The sequence below is a fragment of the Chiloscyllium punctatum genome, chromosome 7 (assembly GCF_047496795.1).
Source record: "Chiloscyllium punctatum isolate Juve2018m chromosome 7, sChiPun1.3, whole genome shotgun sequence".
Classification (NCBI taxonomy): Eukaryota; Metazoa; Chordata; class Chondrichthyes; order Orectolobiformes; family Hemiscylliidae; genus Chiloscyllium; species Chiloscyllium punctatum.
The window spans coordinates 116,669,540-116,690,816 of NC_092745.1; the positions used below are offsets into that span (position 1 = coordinate 116,669,540).

General features: G+C 42.3%; 1 protein-coding gene across 4 annotated transcripts in view; it reads right to left on the reverse strand.

Annotated features, from left to right (window-relative positions):
* The window catches only part of cdc7 (cell division cycle 7 homolog (S. cerevisiae)), a 102,329-nt gene that overhangs the window by 71,164 nt on the left and 9,888 nt on the right, over positions 1-21,277 (reverse strand). For 2 of the 4 annotated variants that reach the window (XM_072574701.1, XM_072574700.1), the window contains exons 2-3: positions 20,944-21,002; positions 4,558-4,675 (exon numbers count right to left, since the gene is read on the reverse strand). In XM_072574701.1, the coding sequence (XP_072430802.1) occupies positions 4,558-4,675; positions 20,944-20,994 (169 nt within the window). In that variant the 5' untranslated portion in view covers positions 20,995-21,002. The remainder of the gene's footprint in view (positions 1-4,557; positions 4,676-20,943; positions 21,003-21,277) is intronic. The other 2 variants (XM_072574703.1, XM_072574702.1) reach the window with 1 other exon arrangement.

Genomic DNA, 21,277 nt, shown 5'->3' on the forward strand with positions numbered 1-21,277 from the left:
GGAAGAATCCAACACATCAGTGCAAATCACAAGGCTGAAACATTTGAAGCAATCTTCAGTGAAGTGGATGGTCCATCTCAGCCTCTTCCAGTGGTCCCCAGCATTACAAATACCAGATTTCAGCCAATTCCATTTGCTCCACGTGATAAAAGAAACAACGAGAGGCACGGAGAGCACAAAGGTTATGGGCCCTGACAACATTCCACAAACAGTACCAAAAAGATTTGTGCTCCAGACATGCCACTCCTTAGCTAAGCTCTTCCAGTAGATTTTACTGCTCCTCAGATGCTGCCTGAACTGCTGTGCTCTTCCAGCACCACTAATCCAGAATCTGGTTTCCAGCATCTGCAATCATTGTTTTTACCAAAGCTCTTCCAGTAGACATTTCCAAGGTGGCAGCAGACGAGCAAGGCTGAGCCCAAGCCTCTTCCACTTCCATCCACTTCCTTTCTTTTCTTCTTTTTATTTTTGCTCTTTTTATTTCTTTTCCCTTCATTTTCTTTAAAGCCTGGAGAATGGTGGCGGCTGAGGCAGAGTGAAAAATTAAGGATGAGGCCTCCATCAACAGTGGCAGCAACATCAGGATGAGGCTGACATGACTCTATCCCAGCCCAGGGTTTCTGAGAAGCAAGGAGCAGGTCCCTGGCCAACTCCCCTGACCCAGACTCTCAAACTGAGTGAAGACTCCATGTCTTCAGCTCAGCCTGGGTACCTGAAGGAGTGGAAGCATCAGCAAAAGGGACGACAGAAGATCCCGGCAACTTGTGGCAGTGTTTAGAGGAGCGTTGGACAGGAAATAGGAGGTACAGAGCCCATGTATCCCCAGACCCTTGGCTCCAACTTGGAGGCAGCAATTGCAGTTGTGACAGTAGTGGAGTCCCCTAACCGAGAGCCCAGAGCCTTTTTCAGACACTATAGCTAATGTCAAACAGCAACTGAAGGAGAAATGGAGAAAGAACAGGAGAGAAAGATGAACTCTATTGCAGCAAAATCTTGCATTGAATTCAGTGCTTCAAGATGGTGACACTTTGCATATAACATGCGATAAAACATTTTTCAATGTATTTTTAGATACACATGTCAATAGACCTAAATCTCAATCAATAGTCACAACACTAACATCTCCCAGGTAATGTGGAGATTTGACCAGGCGTGTCCTATACACAAACAGCAGGACAAATCCAATCCAGCCAATTACCACATCACTCTTGATCATCAGCAAAAACGATGGAAGGTATCATCAATAGTGCCATTAAACAGCACCTGCTCAGCATCTACTTGCTCAGTGACACCCAGTTTGAATTCTGCCTGGGCCACTCAGTTCCTAACCACATTTAGAACCTTGTTTCAAATATGGACAAAACAGCTGAATTCCATAGGCTAGATGAGAATGACAGCCCTTGACGTCAAAGCCACACACAACTACAAGATGTTGTGGGAAGTTAGGGAAGAAATTGCAGGCCCCTAGCAGAAACATTTGTATCATCCATAAACACCAGTGAAGTACTGGAGGACTGGAGGGTGGCTAACATTGTGACATTGTTAAAGGAAGGTTGTGAGGAGAAATCTGGAAATTCTAGATCTGAGAGTCGGACATCAGTGGTGGTTAAGTTGTTGGGGGTGACTCTGAAAGGGAGGACTTGTATGCATTTGGAGAGGAGAGGACTGATTAGGTACAGTCAGCATGGTTTTGTGTGAGGAAAACCTTGACTCACGAACTTGACTGAGTTTATTGAGGATGTGACCAAGACGACAGATGAGGGCAGAGTAGTAGATATTGTTTACTTGGACTTCAGTAAAGCGTTTGATAAGGTCCCGCATGGTAGATTAATTAGTAAAGTTAGATCGCATGGGATTCAGGATGAGCTTGGCAATTGGATATAAAATTGGCCGTACAAGCAAGAGACAGTGGGTGGTGGTGGACGGCTGATCTTTGGACTGGAGGTCTGTGACCAGTGGTGCCAGGTATGCAACAAAGCTCGGGCTGCAGAGAACCACATCTATTCTCCTGACAATCCCTTGGCTGTCCCCTGCTAACTCGATATTCTTGTGAACTCCTTCCACCTGAATGTCTTCACATAATACCATGCCATGGTCAGTTTGCTGATCTACTTTAAATTCCATTATACCTCCCGTGTTGTGCTCACAAGAAACCTGCCTGTGTCCTAAATTGTCTTGAATCCCATCCACCATCTACTTTGCTGGCTGAGTTGTTTACTTCTCATTTAAACTTTTCATCTAAACTCTCATGTCTCCTCTTGGTCTCACTGCTTTCCCTACTCTTGAAATTTCTTGCAGCCCTACATCCTTTTCCTCTCTTCTAATTACTTTACCTTTGGTGCCATGCATTCTGCCAAGTCTAAGCACTAGAAGTTCCTCTCCAAGAATCTCCATCTCTATTGCATATTTTTCAAGCAGAAGTACATGGGTTGTTGCTAGGCAAGGGAATTGAAGGTCATCAGGAATAGATGAGATTATGTTATTTAAAACACAAGCAGATCAGCTAAGACCTTATTAAATGTGCAGGTAATTGGGACTAGTTTAGGTTGGAATTATGGTTGGCATGGACTGGTTGGATCAAAGGGTCTGTTACCATGCTGTATGACTATGACTGGAGTTGAACGTGCAGGTGATGGTCTTCGCATACATCATATGGCCTTGTCCATCGAGATGCAATCAGATAAACTACTTGCCAATGTGCAGTCACGCAAATATAAACTGATACTCTATGCTATAAACAAAGTCCAGATTGTATTCTTAAAAATTCTGTTTTTTCACAGAACCTGTCCATCACAATTTCCAACTAATTCATTTTGCTTTTACCTTTATATTCATTATCACAACAAATTCTTGTACTTATCAGTTACAATGTTATTTCTACTTATCCACTGCTGTTCTATGCAAGTACCACAGCCCCTAACATGGTAGTTTGAAGCTTAAAAATGTCTGAAACATCAAAACTAATTAAAAATCAAATTCTGGTGCGAAACATAGTCTATATATTTTAACTGAGGATAAACAGCACATGGTTTGCCTTAAACTGAATACAGCTCTAATAAGCAAAAACATGCAACGTTGTGTTAGCTGTGTTTTTGCAGATTGCACATTAGCAACAGTGGTTAAAAAGAGTCATATTTTTTGAGATTTAATCCATTCACACTATTTGCAAGGAACTTTTCACCATTTCTCAAAGTGGTTGCTAGACGGTACAATTCGATATATAATTGCTTGGTAATTCATAACTTGGGGGGGGGGGGGGCTGATTTTAGGAACAGAGGAGCAGGAATAGGCATTCAGTACTACCATTCAATGAATAGCTGATTTGTGACCTAACTCCATATACCCGTTTTTGGCCCATATCCGTTAATACCTTTGCTTAACAAAAAGAAATCTACCTCAGATTTAAAATTAACAACTGATACTGGATCAACTGCTGTTTGGAGAAAAGAGCTCCAAACATTTAATACTCTCTGCCTAAAGAAGTGTTCCTAACATCTTCCCTGAATGGTCTGGCCCTAATTCTCAGACCATGCTGCAGGTTCTAGAATCACCAAACAGTGGAAATAGTTTCCCTTTACTTACCCTGTCTTTGCCTGATAATATCCTGAAGACTTCACTTAGATCACCCCTTTTAAATTTCAGAAAAAACAGGCCTAATTTATAGAATTTCTCCTCATAACATAATCCCAAATCCAGGTATTATTCTTGCAAAACTATACTGCACTGTCTCAAGGGCAATATATCCTTCCTGCATTGTGGTGCCCAGATCTGCTATTCATCCTGCACTCACTCATCAGACTGCCGAAAGAATATCTAATTTCAAAGACAGATACTTGTGTAGGAATATACGTAGATTCAAGTAAGTATAACTGGTCCCATTGCAGGCACAACTGATAATCCGAAATAGTGTACATGCTATGAATTAAACCAAGCATCAATTTAAACTTATGAGTTGGGCTCATGGTGTTGCAAACATGTGCTTGCTAGAATCTACATATATTCATACACAAGGATCTGTCCTCTGCAGGAAGAAAGAATATATCCAGGCACTGCACTATTTTTCTGAATTAAAAAAAAATAATGTGGAAGACAACAGTTCCTTCATGTAATCTACATGGCAACACCATGGCCAAACAGAATCAACCTGTCAACAAATCAGCACTTTTTTTGCATGCAGTTTAAATTGTTACTACTTTTGAAATTTGGCATTCTTGCATCTGTACTGATTGAGTTCAAGACAAAAAAATTTGACAGCATGTCTCCTTTTCTGGTTCAGGGAAAATTCAACATATGAAGGCTTCTTCGTTTAGTTGGAGACATTTGATCCTGTAGCAACTTGGTCCTCACTGCCAAGGCTTGTGACTGACCACTGATGAAAGGCATCAGGTTGTTCCGATTGTTGGCTGATCAATATTGAGCATTTCCAAAGACCAAGTAATAACAATTTTAATCTAAGTTTTGCACAATCTGAATGCCAACATTTATGTTTAATATAAAAGCCTCAGGAACCCTTGAAGGAGAAACAAATGCATTCTATCTGTACTTCACTGAACTTACTTGAAAGTTTGCAACCATCTTCATTTTCTTTACCAGAATCATTCTTCATTTGATTATGCAGAGTCAGATTGATGGCATCTTTTGACAAGCTATCTAAAGGTGTTGTCATGGTATCTCCCTGAAAAAAAAAGAGCACAACAGTAGTTAAAAACTGGCAATGCACTGAAATAATTTTCACAGGAAAGGAGAATTATTATTTCAAGTCCAGTAGAGATTTACAGCACAGAAAAAGACCATTAGACCCAATGCACATACTAAGGGTCCCTGAAAGAAAATTCAATATACCCTACTCATACCTTCAGCTCTTTCCCTGGACAATTTAGATTTTATATGGTATTTAAATTGTCCATGGTGCACAATGCATAGCGGAGTCTGGATGGGATCAGTTATTTTGCAACATGATGTGGACATTTTACGCAGCTAGAGTTATATTAATTTATCCAAGAGAAACAGTCTTAACTAACAGGTGGAACTCAAAACAGCACGAATAATATTTTTTATATTTAAAGAAGAAACTGGAAACAACAAGCAACAAAAAAACTAGTACGTGTGTCGATTGCTCTGTAGACATTTTGGTTTATATCATATTCCTAGCTTTGCAAAAGGGAACTTTCTTTTTAAAATGGGAGGTGTAACTTTAAAAAGTGTAAACTTTCTGCATCAGTGAATGGCATTAGTGCTAGAATCACCCAGCAGCTCAAGGCAGGCTCATGAAATACCTGCTTCTCTACCAGATCATGGCAACTTCAGCTCCCAAGGTTGCTCATTACTTGTATAACGTTGAAATTCACATTCATACATGGTCAATCAGTTCTTGGCCAGTACCTTAGGACTGTTAAGCATTCCAGCTGGGTAGTATTGCTCTGACTGCTATAAAAATATATTCAAAAGAGCCATTGAACACATGATCCTAATAAGCCTGCACCCCCTGAGCAATTAAAACATCATTGCTCTGCATAGTCCTTGTGATCTGATGAAAAGGGATTATAAAAGAAACTCATTGATGAAATGAAATGAGATTGACTAATCTCAACTCATTAATTAGTATGTGGGAACCCACAGTTTGAACTACTCCTGTTTTGGCAATCTCACTCAATGGAAGCCATAGGATTACCAATATAGGAAATGGAAAATGTCACTTCCTTCTAAGTTTGAGCCAAGGCATACTTCTGTAACAAAGCAGAGGATGCTTTACTTTTTACCTGCCTCAAAACTACAAGTACTCGACATTGATTGACAACTTGCAAAAGTAGGAAAGGCTGGAAAAAGAGCTGACAGCCAGAAGACAAGAAGTGGGTTAACATTTCAGGGTACAGCTCTACTCTTATGAATGCCCACTTACCTACCCATCTTTTCTGTTTCACATGCAGACTGAAAAACCATGTGCTTGCAGAATTTTCAACTTTCATTCTCAGCTAGTTTTACTACTAAACAGCATCACGCCCTTTCCTCTATTACTAGAATGCAACTTTCCCAGCATCAACGCAAAAGATGTGTCCAAGTAAAAGGAACACAGGAAAATTCTTTCTATTTCCCTCACCATATTTAGGACTTCAAAATCAATTGTATAACAATGATAATTTTTCCAGTTATTGCTGTTAGGAATGGAAAACAAAATCTCTAAATTTCACCATAAAGAAAGCTTTACGCTAATAAAACCACAATGCAATACATGATCTCATGGCAAAGACTCTAATTAACTCCACCAAAAGCTACAGAAAAGGCATGTTAGAAAGCTAATCCTTCGATATTGATGTTCAAGCGAGTGCTCGATTGGACTCAGACATAGCACTCAAACACTCTGGAATAACCGAGTTTAAATTGCACCATAATGTTACATACCACAGAAAGCAATTCTGATCTATAAATTTTATTACATACAGTTTGCAGTAGAGTGCTCAAAACATTAAATTCGACAGCTGAACTTCAATCTATGTGTCATTAACAGAGTACTTTAAAAGACACAGCAAGCACACACCAGGAAGTGTTACAAAAACAACAGGTTAATGCATCTAAGTGTTTGATGTGATCTAATAATAGTGCAACCAGAAAAATAATTGACTGGCAATGCCAGCTTATCAGGCAAGTCATAGAATCATAGAGATGTACAGCATGGAAACAGACCCTTTGGTGCAGCTCGTCCATGCCAACCAGATATCCCAACCTAATTTAGTCCCACTTGTCAGCACCCACCCCATATCCCTCCAAACCCTTCCTATTCATATACCCATCCAGATGCCTTTTAAATGTTGCAATTGTACCAGCCTCCACCACTTCCTCTGGCAGCTCATTCCACACACGTACCACCTTCTGCATGAAAATGTTGTCCCTTAGATCTCTTTTGTATCTTTCCCCTCTCACCCTAAACCTATGCCTTCTAGTTCTGGACTCCCCAACCCCAGGGAAAAGACTTTGCCTATTTATCCTATCCATGTCCCTCATGATTTTATAAACCTCTATAAGGTCACTCCTCAGCCTCTGACGCTCCAGGGAAAACAGCCACAGCTTATTCAACCTCTCCCCATAGTTCAAAGTCTCCAACCATTGCAACATCCTTGTAAATCTTTTCTGAACCCTTTCAAGTTTCACAACATCTTTCCAACAGGAAGGAGACCAGAATTGCACACAATATTTCAAAAGTGGCCTAACCAACATCCTGTACAGCAGCAACATGACCTCCCAACTCATATACTCTGTGCTCTGACCAATAAAGGAAAGCATACCAAATGCCTTCTTCACTATCCTACGACTCCACTTTCAAGGAGCTATGAACCTGCATTCCAAAGTCTCTTTGTTCAGCAACACTCCCGAGGACCTTACCATTAAGTGTATAAGTCCTGTTAAGATTTGCTTTCCCAAAATGCAGCACGTCGCATTTATCTAAATTAAACTCCACCTGCCACTCCTCAGCCCATTGGCATATCTGATCAAGATCCCATTGGACTCTGAGGTAATCTTCTTTGCTGTCCACTACTCCTCCAATTTTGGTGTCATCTGCACACTTACTAACTATACCTCCTGTGTTCACATCCAAATCATTTATATAAATGACGAAAAGTAATGGACCCAGCACCAATGCTTGAGGCACTCCACTGGTCACAGACCTCCAGTCTGAAAAACAACCCTTCATCACCACCCTCTGTCCTCTACCGTTGAGCCAATTCTGTATTCAAATGGCTAGTTCTCCCTGTATTCCACAAGAATAACCTTTAACCAGTCTTCAGGGGGAACCTTCTCAAATGTCTTAATGAGATCCATATGGATCTGGGACTATGCATACTTCAGTTTATTCAAACCCTTATTACAGAATTGAAATGAATTAAGGAGGAGTGCTGTGGAATGAAAGCTATAATGTACTCATCTAGCATTCCCTACACGTACTAGCTTTGTCCTTCACACTAACAGGAACCTTCTGTCTATAAACTTTTGTTATCTCATTTTTAAAGGCCTCCCACTTCCCAACCACCCCTTTACCTGTGAATATTCTCCCTCAAATTTCCAAAATTCCACTCTAATATTGTCAAAATTGGCCTTCAATTAGAACTTTAATTTTCTGATCAATTCTATCCTTTCCAATGACTATTTTGAAACGAATTGAATTTTAAGAAAATATTGGATAAATTGTCACATAAAAGGCTGGTTAACAAAGCTGTGGCTCATGATTTAGAAGGATCAGTGTAAGCTTGGAAAAATTTGGCTTCAGTACATAAGGTAGCAAGTTGTGCTAAAATGGTTGCTTTTTAAGCTGGAGGATAGAAGATGCTGATGCTTCAAGGGTTAATGCCAAAACTACTGCCTTTCTTTTGGAAAAACATAATTGACTTGTATATTAGAAAAATTGTCATGCCTCAACATTTCAAAGCACTTTCTCTGATGGTGAGAATGATACCAATCAACTGAACAAAATATAGGTAAGCAAGCAGAATGGGCTGAAAGTCAGCAGGTGAAATTTAAAACAGAGGTGTCATACAGCATGGAAACAGACCCTTCGGTCCAACCAGTTCATACTGAACATAATCCTAAACTGAACTAGTCCCACCAGCTTACTTCTGACCAGTATCCCTCCAAACCTTTCCTTTTCTTTTATCTATCCAAATGTCTTTTAAATGTTGTAATTGCACCTGCGTCCACTGCTTCTTCAGGAAGTTCATTCCACGTGCAAACCACCCTCTGTGTAAAAACTTTGCCTCTCATGTCTTTCAAATCTTTCTACTCTCATCTTAAAAAATGCCCACTAGTCTTGAAATCCACCATCCTAGGGAAAAGACAGCTACATTAACTCTACCTCTACCTGTCATTATGGTATAAACTTCTATCAGATCGCCTCTCAACTTCCTACGCGCCAGTGAAAAAAGTCTCTGCCTATCCAGCCTTTCTTTATAACTCAAATCCCCCATACCCAGCAACATCCTGGTATATCTCATCCGAACCCTCTCCATAATAATATTCTTCCTATAACTGGGTGACCAGAACTGGACACAGTATTCCAGAAGAGCCCTCACCCATATCCTGTACAACCTCAACTCCTATATTCAAAAGGACTGAGCAATGAAAAAAAGCATGCCAAAGCATGCTTTTTTAACCTGTTTATATGCATGACAAATTACAAAGAATTAAGCACGTGCACCCCTCGGTACCTCTGTTCTACGACACTATCGGTGTTACACTTTGGTAGAAGGGCAATTGTGAAGAAAGTGACAGAAGTATACAGGCAAAACATCATTTCTGAAGGCAGCAGAACATATTGAGAGTGCAGTTCGTAAAGCATAATGGATCTTGGGCTTCAGTTCTAGGTAGAAAGTGAGGACTGCAGATGCCAGAGATCAGAGTCGAAGAGTGTGGCGCTGGAAAAAAACATGAAGAAGAGCTTATGCTCGAAACGTTGATTCTCCTCAGATGCTGCCTGACTGGCTGTGCTTTTCCAGCACCACACTCCAATTCTATTACTAGGTATTGTGTACAAAAGCAGAAAAGTTATTTTGGACATATAAAGACATCCGTTCAGGGCATCACATTTCTGGAAACATATCGAGGCCCTTCAGAGGGTGCAAATAAAGATTTGCCACAATGGATCCTGGAACGAGTTAATTCACTGACAAAGATTAGTTTGGAGATGCTGGAGTTAGTTCCTTGGAGCAAAAGACGGAGGAGAAAGTCTGATAATAAGTGTACAAGACTTTGATGGGTTTAGAAAAGGTAGACGAAGAAAAGCAAATCCTGTAACTTATGGTAGGAGGACTAGTGGACCCAGATTTAAGAGTCTGGACAAGGGATGCAGAGGGAATGAAAGCATGAACCGTTATCACACAGCCTCGGGCGACTGTTTGTGGAGTTTGCACATTCTCCCCGTGTCTGCACGGGTTTCCCCCAGGTGCTCCGGTTTCCTCCCACAGTCCAAAATGTGCAGGTGAGGGGAATTGGCCATGCTAAATTGCCCATAATGTTAGGTGCATTAGTCAGAGGGAAATGGGTCGAGGTGGGTTACTCTCCGGAGGGTCAGTGTGGACTTGTTGGGCCAAAGGGCCTGTTTCCACACTATAGGGAATCTAATCTATTCTAATCAACCCTGAGAACATATCACTCCCCAGGTGAGACTAAAGTGCCACTTTCTTCCAAACAGTTACAAAAACTCTGGCTATATGTTACCTATTCTGGCTAACAATCTAGAAGAATCTAGGTGAGACCTTTCGGTCTAACAATCTTAGCAAACATACATCATTGACTCAATTGCAAAGATACTATATTTACTAGTACTGCCTTTGATTCAACAACCAAAGCACTAAATTGCAATACTTTCTTTCTTTGTTTATGCATTGCCCTAAACAGTGGTTGTGTGACATGTTGCACAACTATAAAGGCATAAATGATCAAGTGGTATACCATCTCATGCTCCCCTGGTGCAAAGACAAATATCCTCAAAGGCCTAATCACAGCATTTGTTGTGAAACCAAAAAGACTTAAAACAAACAGACAGCCTTCAAAACAAAAAGGGACAGCAGCAAGTCTCCTTCACATACCTTGGGCAAAAGACCAAAACCTCTAAGCCCATGAGAAGTTTTCCATCAGGAAAAAGAAAAACAAACAAAAGCGTTGCACAACCGCAACACGTGACTGGTGTCTTCCTATTCCCTCTCTTGATTTTGATTGGCAAGGAGTTATGTTGGACATGAGCCAAAGAAAAGAAAAAGAACTTCTTCAACAAGTTATTAGAAAAAATAAACTTGCCTTCATCTAGTCATTGTTAAAGATGTTTTTAATCAAACACACTAAATAAAATCCCTTGTGACAACACAGTCACACAGGGTACCAGCATGCCTCTATGCTTTTGCTTGGAGCAGTAAAAACCAGTTCGAGTCACATTTTCTCAGAAGAGAAACTCTTGATTGATTAAAACGTATCAGTAGATCCAACAAGGTAAAAGAAAGAAAGATGACTGATTTATCATAATTTTGCACATAGCTGAATGCACACAGGAAAATACATTCTCAAGTCACTGTAGAGGTAATGCAAAGATAAAAAAAGCCAAGATGATGAGGACAGATGTCTCAGTCCAGCTGAGGACATGGGCTGAGAATAGCCATATTTACATACAAAATGGACAAGAAATCAAGCTAACTTAAGCCTGTATTGCTCCAAATAAACAAACAAATGCATACAGCTTATACATAACTAGGTTCGCCAATATACAGTATATCCTGGTCACTCTCCTGGTTATCATCTCAAGAACCACAGCACATTATCCACTTACAGGGACCAAAACAAGCCCAATTGTAGATTCTGAGAGTGACAACACTTAAAGAATGATGTGCTGAACAGCTTCTTCAATACCAATCCATCCCATGGCCCTGCAATAACCTCAAACAAATCCCAGGGTTCCACTTCTCTCTTCCAGCCTTTTGAAGTTTTCTTACGCATTCAACAATGCATTGTGACTTATTTAGCATTGGGTAAAAAGTTAGCACGACTCCTGTTTTTGTATGCTAGCTCACTTCTCACTCTGAGTCGACACCACCAGCTAGAAGAAAAGGACAGCTAACTGATTTTGTCTCTCTGTCATTAACCAGTCCTTAACTCTATCTTCTATTGGTGACAAACCAAAACAAATTCCTTGTGGTTCCTGTTTAAAACTTCAGACAATTTTAAAGGAGATTTAGCTTTCCTCAGACATGACGTCTGCAGGCACACTACTGTGTAGACATACCCTGCCACACATGAACCAAAAGCCCGGTCTCGGCGATAAAGGCTTTGTCGGCATAACTTGTCCATGCCAAACTAGCCCCAGTTACCTGCATCTGGCCCATATCCCTCTAAACCTTTCCTATTCATGCACCTATTCAAATGTCTTTTAAAATATGTAACTGTACCTACATTTACCACTTCCCCAGCAGTTCATTCCACACACAAATCACCCTCTATATAAAAATGTTGCCCTCGGGTCCCTTTTATTTCTTTCTCCTCTCACTTTAAAAATATGGCCCCTAGAACTTTCAGGAGACCCTGAAGACGAAGGGAGTAAATACAGGCAAAAAAACCTGGAGTAGAGCCACTTATACGTCTAATTGGTAAGTTTCTCTGTAACGTCTGCAACTAAGTGAGGAGATCCTTATCATTTTGGCTACTTTTCTCCATAAACTTTACCAGGCTTACACCCTGAAGAGGGCATTCTAGTTTCATTGTAGACTGTTGACATAGCAAGACTGCAGTTATGAATGAGAAGCTCAACTTGAATGACATGATGAACAGATGGTACAGGATGTCGCTGAGGGTTCATCATATCCCAACAGTCGGCCAGCATCCACCTCAAAAGCTGAGCAGCTTAAAGTTGGTGCTGAGCTGCCATTGTCCATGTACTTGAATGGATTGTTGAAGACACTAACTCTGAGTGGCAAGCTAGAACATTAGCACCATGGGTATGAACATGACAGATAATTTGGATCTGGTCAATAACGCGGCAAAGAAAGCAGTGATTAGCCTGCATTTGATAGGCTGAACATTAACATAGCTTCACTGTAATGACAAGGCTTGCTAAAAACGGATCTGGCAAGAGAAGTATTTAAAGGAAATGGCCAAACAAGGTATAGGCCTCTCTATGACCTGCCCGATTTGCAAATTTTCCTTCCCACCTACCTGGTCCACCCTCCTCTCTGACCTGTCACCTTCATCCCCACCCCCATTTATCGATCCACCCCGGAGGCTCCCTGCCTCATTGCTGATGAAGGGCTTTTGCCTGAAACGTTGATTTTCCTGCTTCTTGGATGCTGCCTGACCTGCTGTGCTTTTCCAGCACTACTCTAATCTTGACTCCAACCTTCACTCTGTGAGAAACCTACTGTTCTCAATGACAGATAATAGACAATAGGTGCAGGAGTAGGCCATTCAGCCCTTCGAGCCTGCACCGCCATTCAATATGATCATGGCTGATCATTCCTAATCAGTATCCTCTTCCTGCCTTATCTCCATAACCCTTGATTCCACTAACCTTGAGAGCTCTATCCAACTCTTTCTTAAACGAATCCAGAGACTGGGCCTCCACTGCCCTCTGGGGCAGAGCATTCCACACAGCCACCACTCTCTGGGTGAAGAAGTTTCTCCTCATCTCTGTCCTAAATGGCCTACCCCGTATTTTTAAGCTGTGTCCTCTGGTTCGGCACTCACCCATCAGCGGAAACATGTTTCCTGCTGCCAGAGTGTCCAATCCTTTCATAATCTTATATGTCTCAATCAGATCCCCTCTCAGTCTACTAAAGGGTATACAAGCCCAGTCGCTTCAGTCTTTCAGTGTAAGGTAATCCCGCCATTCCAGGAATTGACCTCGTGAACCTACGCTGCATTCCCTCAATAGCCAGAATGTCTTTCCTCAAATTTGGAGACCAGAACTGCACACAGTACTCCAGGTGTGGTCTCACCAGGGCCCTGTACAGCTGCAGAAGCACCTCTTTGCTTCTATACTCAATCCCTCTTGTTATGAAGGCCAGCATAATATTAGCCTTCTTCACTTACCTGCTGTACCTGCATGCTTGCCTTCATTGACTGGTGTACAAGGACATCCAGATCTCTCTGTACTGCCCCTTTACCTAAATGGACTCTATTGACGCAGTAATCTGCCTTCCTGTTCTTGCCACCAAAGTGGATAACCATACATTTATCCACATTAAACTGCATCTGCCATGCATCTGACCACTCACCTAACTTGTCCAGGTCACCCTGTAATCTCCTAACATCCTCATCTCATTTCACCCTGCCACCCAGCTTAGTATCATCAGCAAATTTGCTAATGTTATTGGTGATACCATTTTCTATATCATAACATATATTGTAATAAGCTGCGGTACCCCACTGGTCACTGCCTGCCATTCCAAAATAGAGCCGTTTATCACTACCCTTTGTTTCCTATCAGCCAACCAATTTTCAATCCAATCTAGTACTTTGCCCCCAATTCCATGCGCCCTAATTTTACTCACTAACCTCCTGTGTGGGACTTTATCAAAGCTTTCTGAAAGTCCAGGTATACTACATCTACTGGATCTCCCTTGTCCATCTTCAGAGTTACATCCTCAAAAAATTCAAGATTGGTCAAGCATGATTTCTCCTTCATAAATCCATGCTGACTCTGTCCTATCCTGTTACTACTATCCAGATGTGCCGTAATTTCATCCTTTATAATAGACTCCAGCATCTTTCCCACCACTGAGGTCAGACTAACTGGTCTATAATTTCCTGCTTTCTCTCTCCCACCTTTCTTAAAAAGTGGTATAACATTAGCTACCCTCCAATCCTCAGGAACCGACCCCAAATCTAACGAACTCTGGAAAATAGTCACCAAACGCATCCACGATTTCCCGAGCCACCTCCTTCAGTACCCTGGGATGTAGACCATCAGGCCCCGGAGACTTATCAACCTTCAGACCTAACAGTCTCTCCAACACCAAATCCTGACAAATATAAATTCCCACAAGTTCAGGTCCTTCAGCCACTGTTACCTCAGGGAGATTGCTTGTGTCTTCCCCAGTGAACACAGATCTGAAGTACCCATTTAATTCTTCTGCCATTTCTTTGTTCCCCGTAATATATTCCCCTGTTTCTGTCTTCAAGGGCCCAATTTTAGTCCTAACCATTTTTTTGCCTTGCACATACCTAAAAAAAGCTTTTACTATCCTCCTTTATATTATTGGCCAGTTTACCTTCGTACCTCATTTTCCCTCTGCGTATTTCCTTCTTAGTAATCCTCTATTGTTCTTTAAAAGCTTCCCAGTCCTCAGTTTTCCCACTTATCTTTGCTATGTTATACGTTTTCCCTTTTAACTTTATATGTTTCTTAACTTCCCTAGTCCATGCCTCCTCCTGGGATCTTTCTTCCTTTTAGGAATGAACTGATCTTGCAACTTCTGCATTATACACAGAAATATCCGCCATTGTTCCTCCACAGTCATCCCTGCTAAGGTATTGCACCATTGAACTTTGGCCAGCTCCTCCCTCATAGCTCCGTAGTTCCCTTTATTCAACAGAAGTACTGTCACTTCAGACTGTACCCTCTCCCTCTCAAATTGCAGATTGAAGCTTAATGTATTATGGTCACTACTTCCCAATGGCCCCTTCACTTCGAGGTCTCTGACCAATTCTGGTTCGTTACACAATACCAGATCCAGAATTGCCTTATCCCTGGTCGGCTCCAGCACCAACTGCTCTAAGAATCCATCTCTGAGGCACTCCACAAAGTCTCTTTCTTGAGGTCCAATACCATCCTGATTCTCCCAGTCTACCTGCATGTTAAAATCCCCCATAACAACTGTAGTAACATCTTTGCGACAGGCCAATTTCAGCTCCTAATTCAACTTACATCCGACATCCAGACTATTGTTTGGGAGCCTGTAGATGACTCCCAAGAGGGTCTTTTCACCCTTAGTATTTCGCAGCTCTATCCATACTGACTCTACATCCCCTGACTCTAGGTCCCCCTGCGCAAGGGACTGAATATCCTCCCTTACCAACAAGGCCACCCCACCCCCTCTGCCCGTCAGTCTGTCCTTACGATAGCACGTGTAGCCTTGAATATTCATTTCCCAGGCCCTGTCCATTTGAAGCCACGTCTCAGATGAAACGATTCAGGGTTATAGTGGTATAGTGGTCAGCATAGCTACCTTCCAAGCAGTTGACCCAGGATTGTTTCCTGGTCATTGCAATGTTCTGATTTTAAATCATCAACAGAAAAACCCCAAGACAAAAGTGAAGTACAGTTAGTTCTCCGATAACACCTTAGTTGCATTCCAGCAAAACCTCACAAAACAGAAAATCGCTTAATATAAATATTAAGGGGGCCTGTGCGAAAAGTCGGGTTAGGGGAAGACCAACAAAAGATATCACTGACCATCACCCATAAATCACCCAAAAGTCTAATGCAAAGTACAGCACAGCCTGAATGAAGATTGAAATCATGTTTATTAACAAAAGTAAATTGAAAACAATACATTTAAAATTTGTAAAAAAAAACCCTATTCTCTACAGTACCTCTCATGGAAGCTGACAGGGTGCATGTGCAGAATGGCATGCAGACCAGAACATGCGCAGAACGACAAGAACACCAGCACACGTGCAGAACTATGCATGCGTAGAATGAAGCACGTGAACCGAACCCTGCTGAAATCATACTTTTGCCAACCGAGCTAAATGTTCTCCAAAATACCATTCCCTAATTCTTGTCACGTTGTAGCCAAATTGCACTGCTGAAAAGCAGGTAATCATTGAACTACCTGTACAGTAAATTATGTCTATCAGCGAAACCATGAATTCAACTATCCAAACCAAAAACCAAAAATCAACAGCCGCAGTCAAAAATCTAATTTTTAACCCATTTTTAACGAGCTCCGCAGTTAAATTTCATTATTTGAAGGGAATGGAAGGGAACTCTCGCAGATACAGATGAACGACTGTAGATCAGTCATTGACTTGCCCAGAGAGTGCAGAAGTGTTTCATTCTATGACATGGTAGTACAATGGTTAGTACTGCTGCGCCACAGCACCAGGAACTTTGGTTTGATTCCAGCCCTGGGTGGTTTTCTCCCCATGCATGGGTTTCTGTAGGGTGCTCCAGTTTCCTCCCACTGTTCAAAGATGTGCAGATTAAATTGATTGGCAAGGATAAATTACCTGTAGTGCGAGGGGGAAGTTGAAGCGTTCAGCCACAGGGTAGTGGCATCTCGGTGATGTTCTCTGAAACGCTTTGCAAATAGGCGTCCTGTCTCCGCAATGTAGAGGTGACCACATCGGGAGCAACAGATACAGTAAATGACGTGTGGGAGTGCAAGTAAATATCTGATGGATGTGGAAAGTTCCTTTGGGACCTTGGATGGAGATGAGGGAGGAGGTGTGGACGCAGGTTTTGCAATTCCTGCAGTGGTAGGGGAAGGTGCTGGGAGGGGAAGGTGGGTTGGTGGGGCATGGACCTGACGAGGAAGTGATGGAGGGAATGGTCTTTATGAAAAGTGGATAGGGGTAGGGAAGGAAATATATATCTGGTGGTGGGGTCCATTTTTAGGTGGCAGAAATGGCAGAGGATGATGTAATGTATATGGAGGTTGGTGGGGTGGAAGGTGAGGACCGAGGGGGTTTTTTTTAGATTAGATTAGATTACTTACAGTGTGGAAACAGGCCCTTCAGCCCAACAAGTCCACACCGCCCCACCGAAGCGCAACCCACCCATACCCCTACATCTACCCCTTACCTAACACTACAGGCAATTTAGCATGGCCAATTCTCCTGACCTGCACATCTTTGGACTGTGGGAGGAAACCGGAGCACCCGGAGGAAACCCACGCAGACACGGGGAGAACATGCAAACTCCACACAGTCAGTCGCCTCAGGCGGGAATTGAACCTGGGTCTCTGTCCTTGTTGCAGTTGGAGGGGTGGGGTTAAAGGGCAGAGATGCGAGAAGTGGATGAGATGCACTGGAGGGCATCAACCACCACGTGGGAGGGGAAATTATGGTCTTTTAAAAAAGGAGGCCATCTCGGATGTTCTGTGGTGGAACTGGCCCTCCTGGGAGCAGATGCAGTGGAGATGGAGGAATTGGGAATAAGGGATAACATTTTTACAGGAGGCAGGATGGGAGTAGATATAGTTCAGGTAGCTGTGGGAGTCGGTGGGTTTGTAGAAGATCTCAATGTTGAGTCAGTCACTGTTGATGGCAATGGAGAGGTTCAGGAAGGAGGGAGGTGACTCAGATGGTCCAAGTGAACTTAAGGTCGTGTTGGAATATGTTGGTGAAGTTGATGAACTGTTCAACCTCCTCAGGGGAGCACGAGGTAGTGCCAATAGAGTCATCAATGTAAGTGGAGGAAAAGGTGGGGAATGGTGCCGGTGTAACTGCAGAAGACAGACTGTTCCATGTAACTGACAAAGAGACAGGCATAGCTGGGGCCCATGGCTACCTCTTGCACCTGGAGGAAGTGGGAGGATTCAAAGGAGAACTTATTGACAGTTAGGACCAGTTCAGCAAAACAAAAGCGAGTCAGTGGAAGGGTACTGGTGGGGACGTTGGGACAGGAAGAAGTGGAGGGCTTGGAGGCCCTTGTCATGCTGGATGGAAGTGTATAGGGACTGGATGTCCATGGTGAAGATGAGGCATTGGGGGCCAGGGTAAGTAAAATCTTGGAGGAGATGGAGGGTGTGGGTGGCTTCCCGAACAGACGTGGGGAGTTCCTGGACTGGGGGGATTGGACAGTATCAAGGTATGTGGAGATAAGTTCAGTGGGATAGTAGCAGGCCGAGATGCTGGGTCGGACAGGCTAGTAGATCTTGTGGATCTTGGATAGGAGGTAGAACCAGCCAGCACGGGGTTCCCAAACTATGAGGTTGGAAGCTGTGGGTGGGAGATCCCCTGTATTGGTGAGGTTGTGTACGGTCTGGGAGATGATGATTTGGTGGTAGGAGGCGAGGTCATAATTAAGGGGGCAGAGGAGGAGTCTTTGAGTTGGCACCTGGTCCAGGAACTCCCCACGTGGATTTCACCAGTTTCCTCCTTTGCCTTCCACCCACCTTATCCCATTTCCAACCTTCCAACTTGACCTGTCCATCTTCCTTCCCACCTATCCACTTCTTCTCCTTTCTCTCTGACCTATCACCATTAACCCCACCTCCACTTACCTGTCACATTCTCAGCTACCTTGCCCCCCAGCTCCACTCCCCTCCCATTTATCTCACCACCACCCCCCCAATCCCAGCCCACAGCCTCATTCATGATGAAGGGCTTTTGCCCGAAACGTCGATTCCCCTGCTCCTCAGATGTTGCCTGACCTGCTGTGCCTTTTCAGCACCACACTCTCGACTCTAATCTCCAGCATCTGCAGTCCTCACTTTCGCCCTCTGTCTGATGAGTGCCAACAAAATTGTGAGCTTCGCCAATGATGCTATATGTGTGATTTTATCCTGCCAGGATATATCCATAACATGCCAGTGACAGCAAAAGTTGAAATAACCGAGCTTTTATTTTGTAGTGGTAATGCTAAGTCACCATGTTTCACCACCATACAATAAGTATTGAGAACACAGGTCTTGTAAAACCTGAGCTTGGTCCCAACAGTCAGCTCATTGTTAACCTATATGTATTTTTTGAATTGACTGTATAGCAAGTTCGCCAACTAGTGAAAGATTGTTTGCCTCTGTAGATCTGAGGTAGCAGAAATTGCTGACCATTTCCAGTAGTGTTATTTAGCATGTTCTCGGCAAGGATGCAACATCTTGTCCAATGAGATTAGTCAAATTGCAGGATTGGGAGAGACAGTTCACAAATCTCTGAAGCTAAATTTCCACAAGCACAGCATTACTCAACTGAGAGGAACTCCATGACTTGGACTCTAAATGTGTTTTTAGACTTTGTTTACAGAATCAATAGACCACAGAGCTTTCTATCCCACTCCTAACTTATGCCGTGTAGACAATGGCAAAATGTGGGTGTGTGGTTGTGGTCATGTGATGAGTTAGTTGCCACAGTACAGTCTGTTCTGATATAACACAATAGTTCTGTTCCCGTGAGATTCCACATTATAAGAAAATCACGTAATAGCAGCACCATTTAAACCAATGGGACTGGAGTCTCGTTATAGCCAGTACAGGTAAGGAAAGTTGGAGTTTTACAATAATGATCTAAATTGTTCAATAACATTAGAGCCAATTTGTGTTTACGAAACACATGTTATAGCAAAACCAACTGTATTCCTAGCCTCTGGCCTGCTCTTGTCACCACAAAATTAAAGTGTGCTTGCTTATGTTGAAACGAAATGTAATTTAAGTATGCATAGCAGTACTTAAGATGTGCATTGTCAATTGAAGGAAAAGTTATTCATGATAAAGTAGTTTAGTTTAGTTTATTGACTAAACCTGGCAAGTTTCCTTTGTTCCTGATAACAGATTTCTGGCATACCTTTGAATATAGGATTTGGGACATTAGGTTGAGGTTGTACGGGATGTTGGGGAGGCCTCTTCTGGAGTACTGTGTCCAGTTCTGGTCACCATTGTAGGAAGGATATTATACGCAAGAGAGGGTTCAGAAAAGATTTACCAGGATGAAGCATGGAATGGAGGTTTTGAGTTATAAGGAGAGGCTGGATAAGCTGGCACATTTTTCATTGGAGCAAAGGAGGTTGAGAGGTGATCTTACAGAGATTATAAAATAATGAGAGGCATATGTAAGGTGAATGGCCAGTGTATTTTCACTTGAGTGGGGGATTTCAAAACTAGGGACCATATTTTTAAAGGTGGTAGGAGAAAGATTTAAATGAGAGTTCAGAGGCATTTTTTAAAAAATGTTTACACACAGAGTTCGTGTGGAATGAGTATCCAGAGAAAGTGGTGGATGTAGCTACAGTCACAACGCTTAAAAGACATTTAGATAAGTACATTAATAGGAAATGTTTGGAGGGTTATGGGCCAAATAAGGCTGATGGGACTAGTCCAGTTTGAGATTATGGTCAGCATAGACTGTGGACCAAAACATCAGTTTCTGTGCTATATGACTCTATAATTAAAGCCATGTAAATGAACCATCTTAGTGATGAAATGGGTTATTTATATATTCCTTGAGCTATCACAAATAATGAGGCTTGATCACCAGCACACCCTTCCATAAAGTCAAAGGCCCTTTGGCCCATTGAGTCTGCATCACTCAAAAAGAACCACCTAACTATTCTAATCCCATTTTCCAGCACATGTAATACCAAGGCCTGTACAGTGTAGGCCAAGTGCTTCTTTAAATACTTCTAAAATGTTATGCGAGTTTCTGTCTCTACTACCCTTACAGGCAGTGAGTTCCAGATTCTCACCACCTGCTGGGTGACTTTTCTTTCCCCCCCACCCACCCCTCACATCCCCTCTAATCCTCCTGTCCCCTTACCTTAAATTGATGTTCACTTGACAATGATGAAAGGAATAAGCTTCTTCCCATCGATGCTCCTGAAAATGTTAACACATTTCAATCACCATCCCGTTGTCAGTCTCCTCCATTCCAAGAAAAATAACCTGCATCTATCCAATCTCTCTTCATAACTAAAACACTCCAGCCCAGGCAACATCCTGGTACATCTCTTCTGTAAACTCTCCAGTGCAATCAGATCTACCCTGTAATGTACAAACCAGAACTGCACACAAAAAACTCTATTTGTGGCCTGACTTTTTTTTAAAAAAAGCTATTCAAAAAAACCAACCTGGTCTTAAACTCAATAACTTGT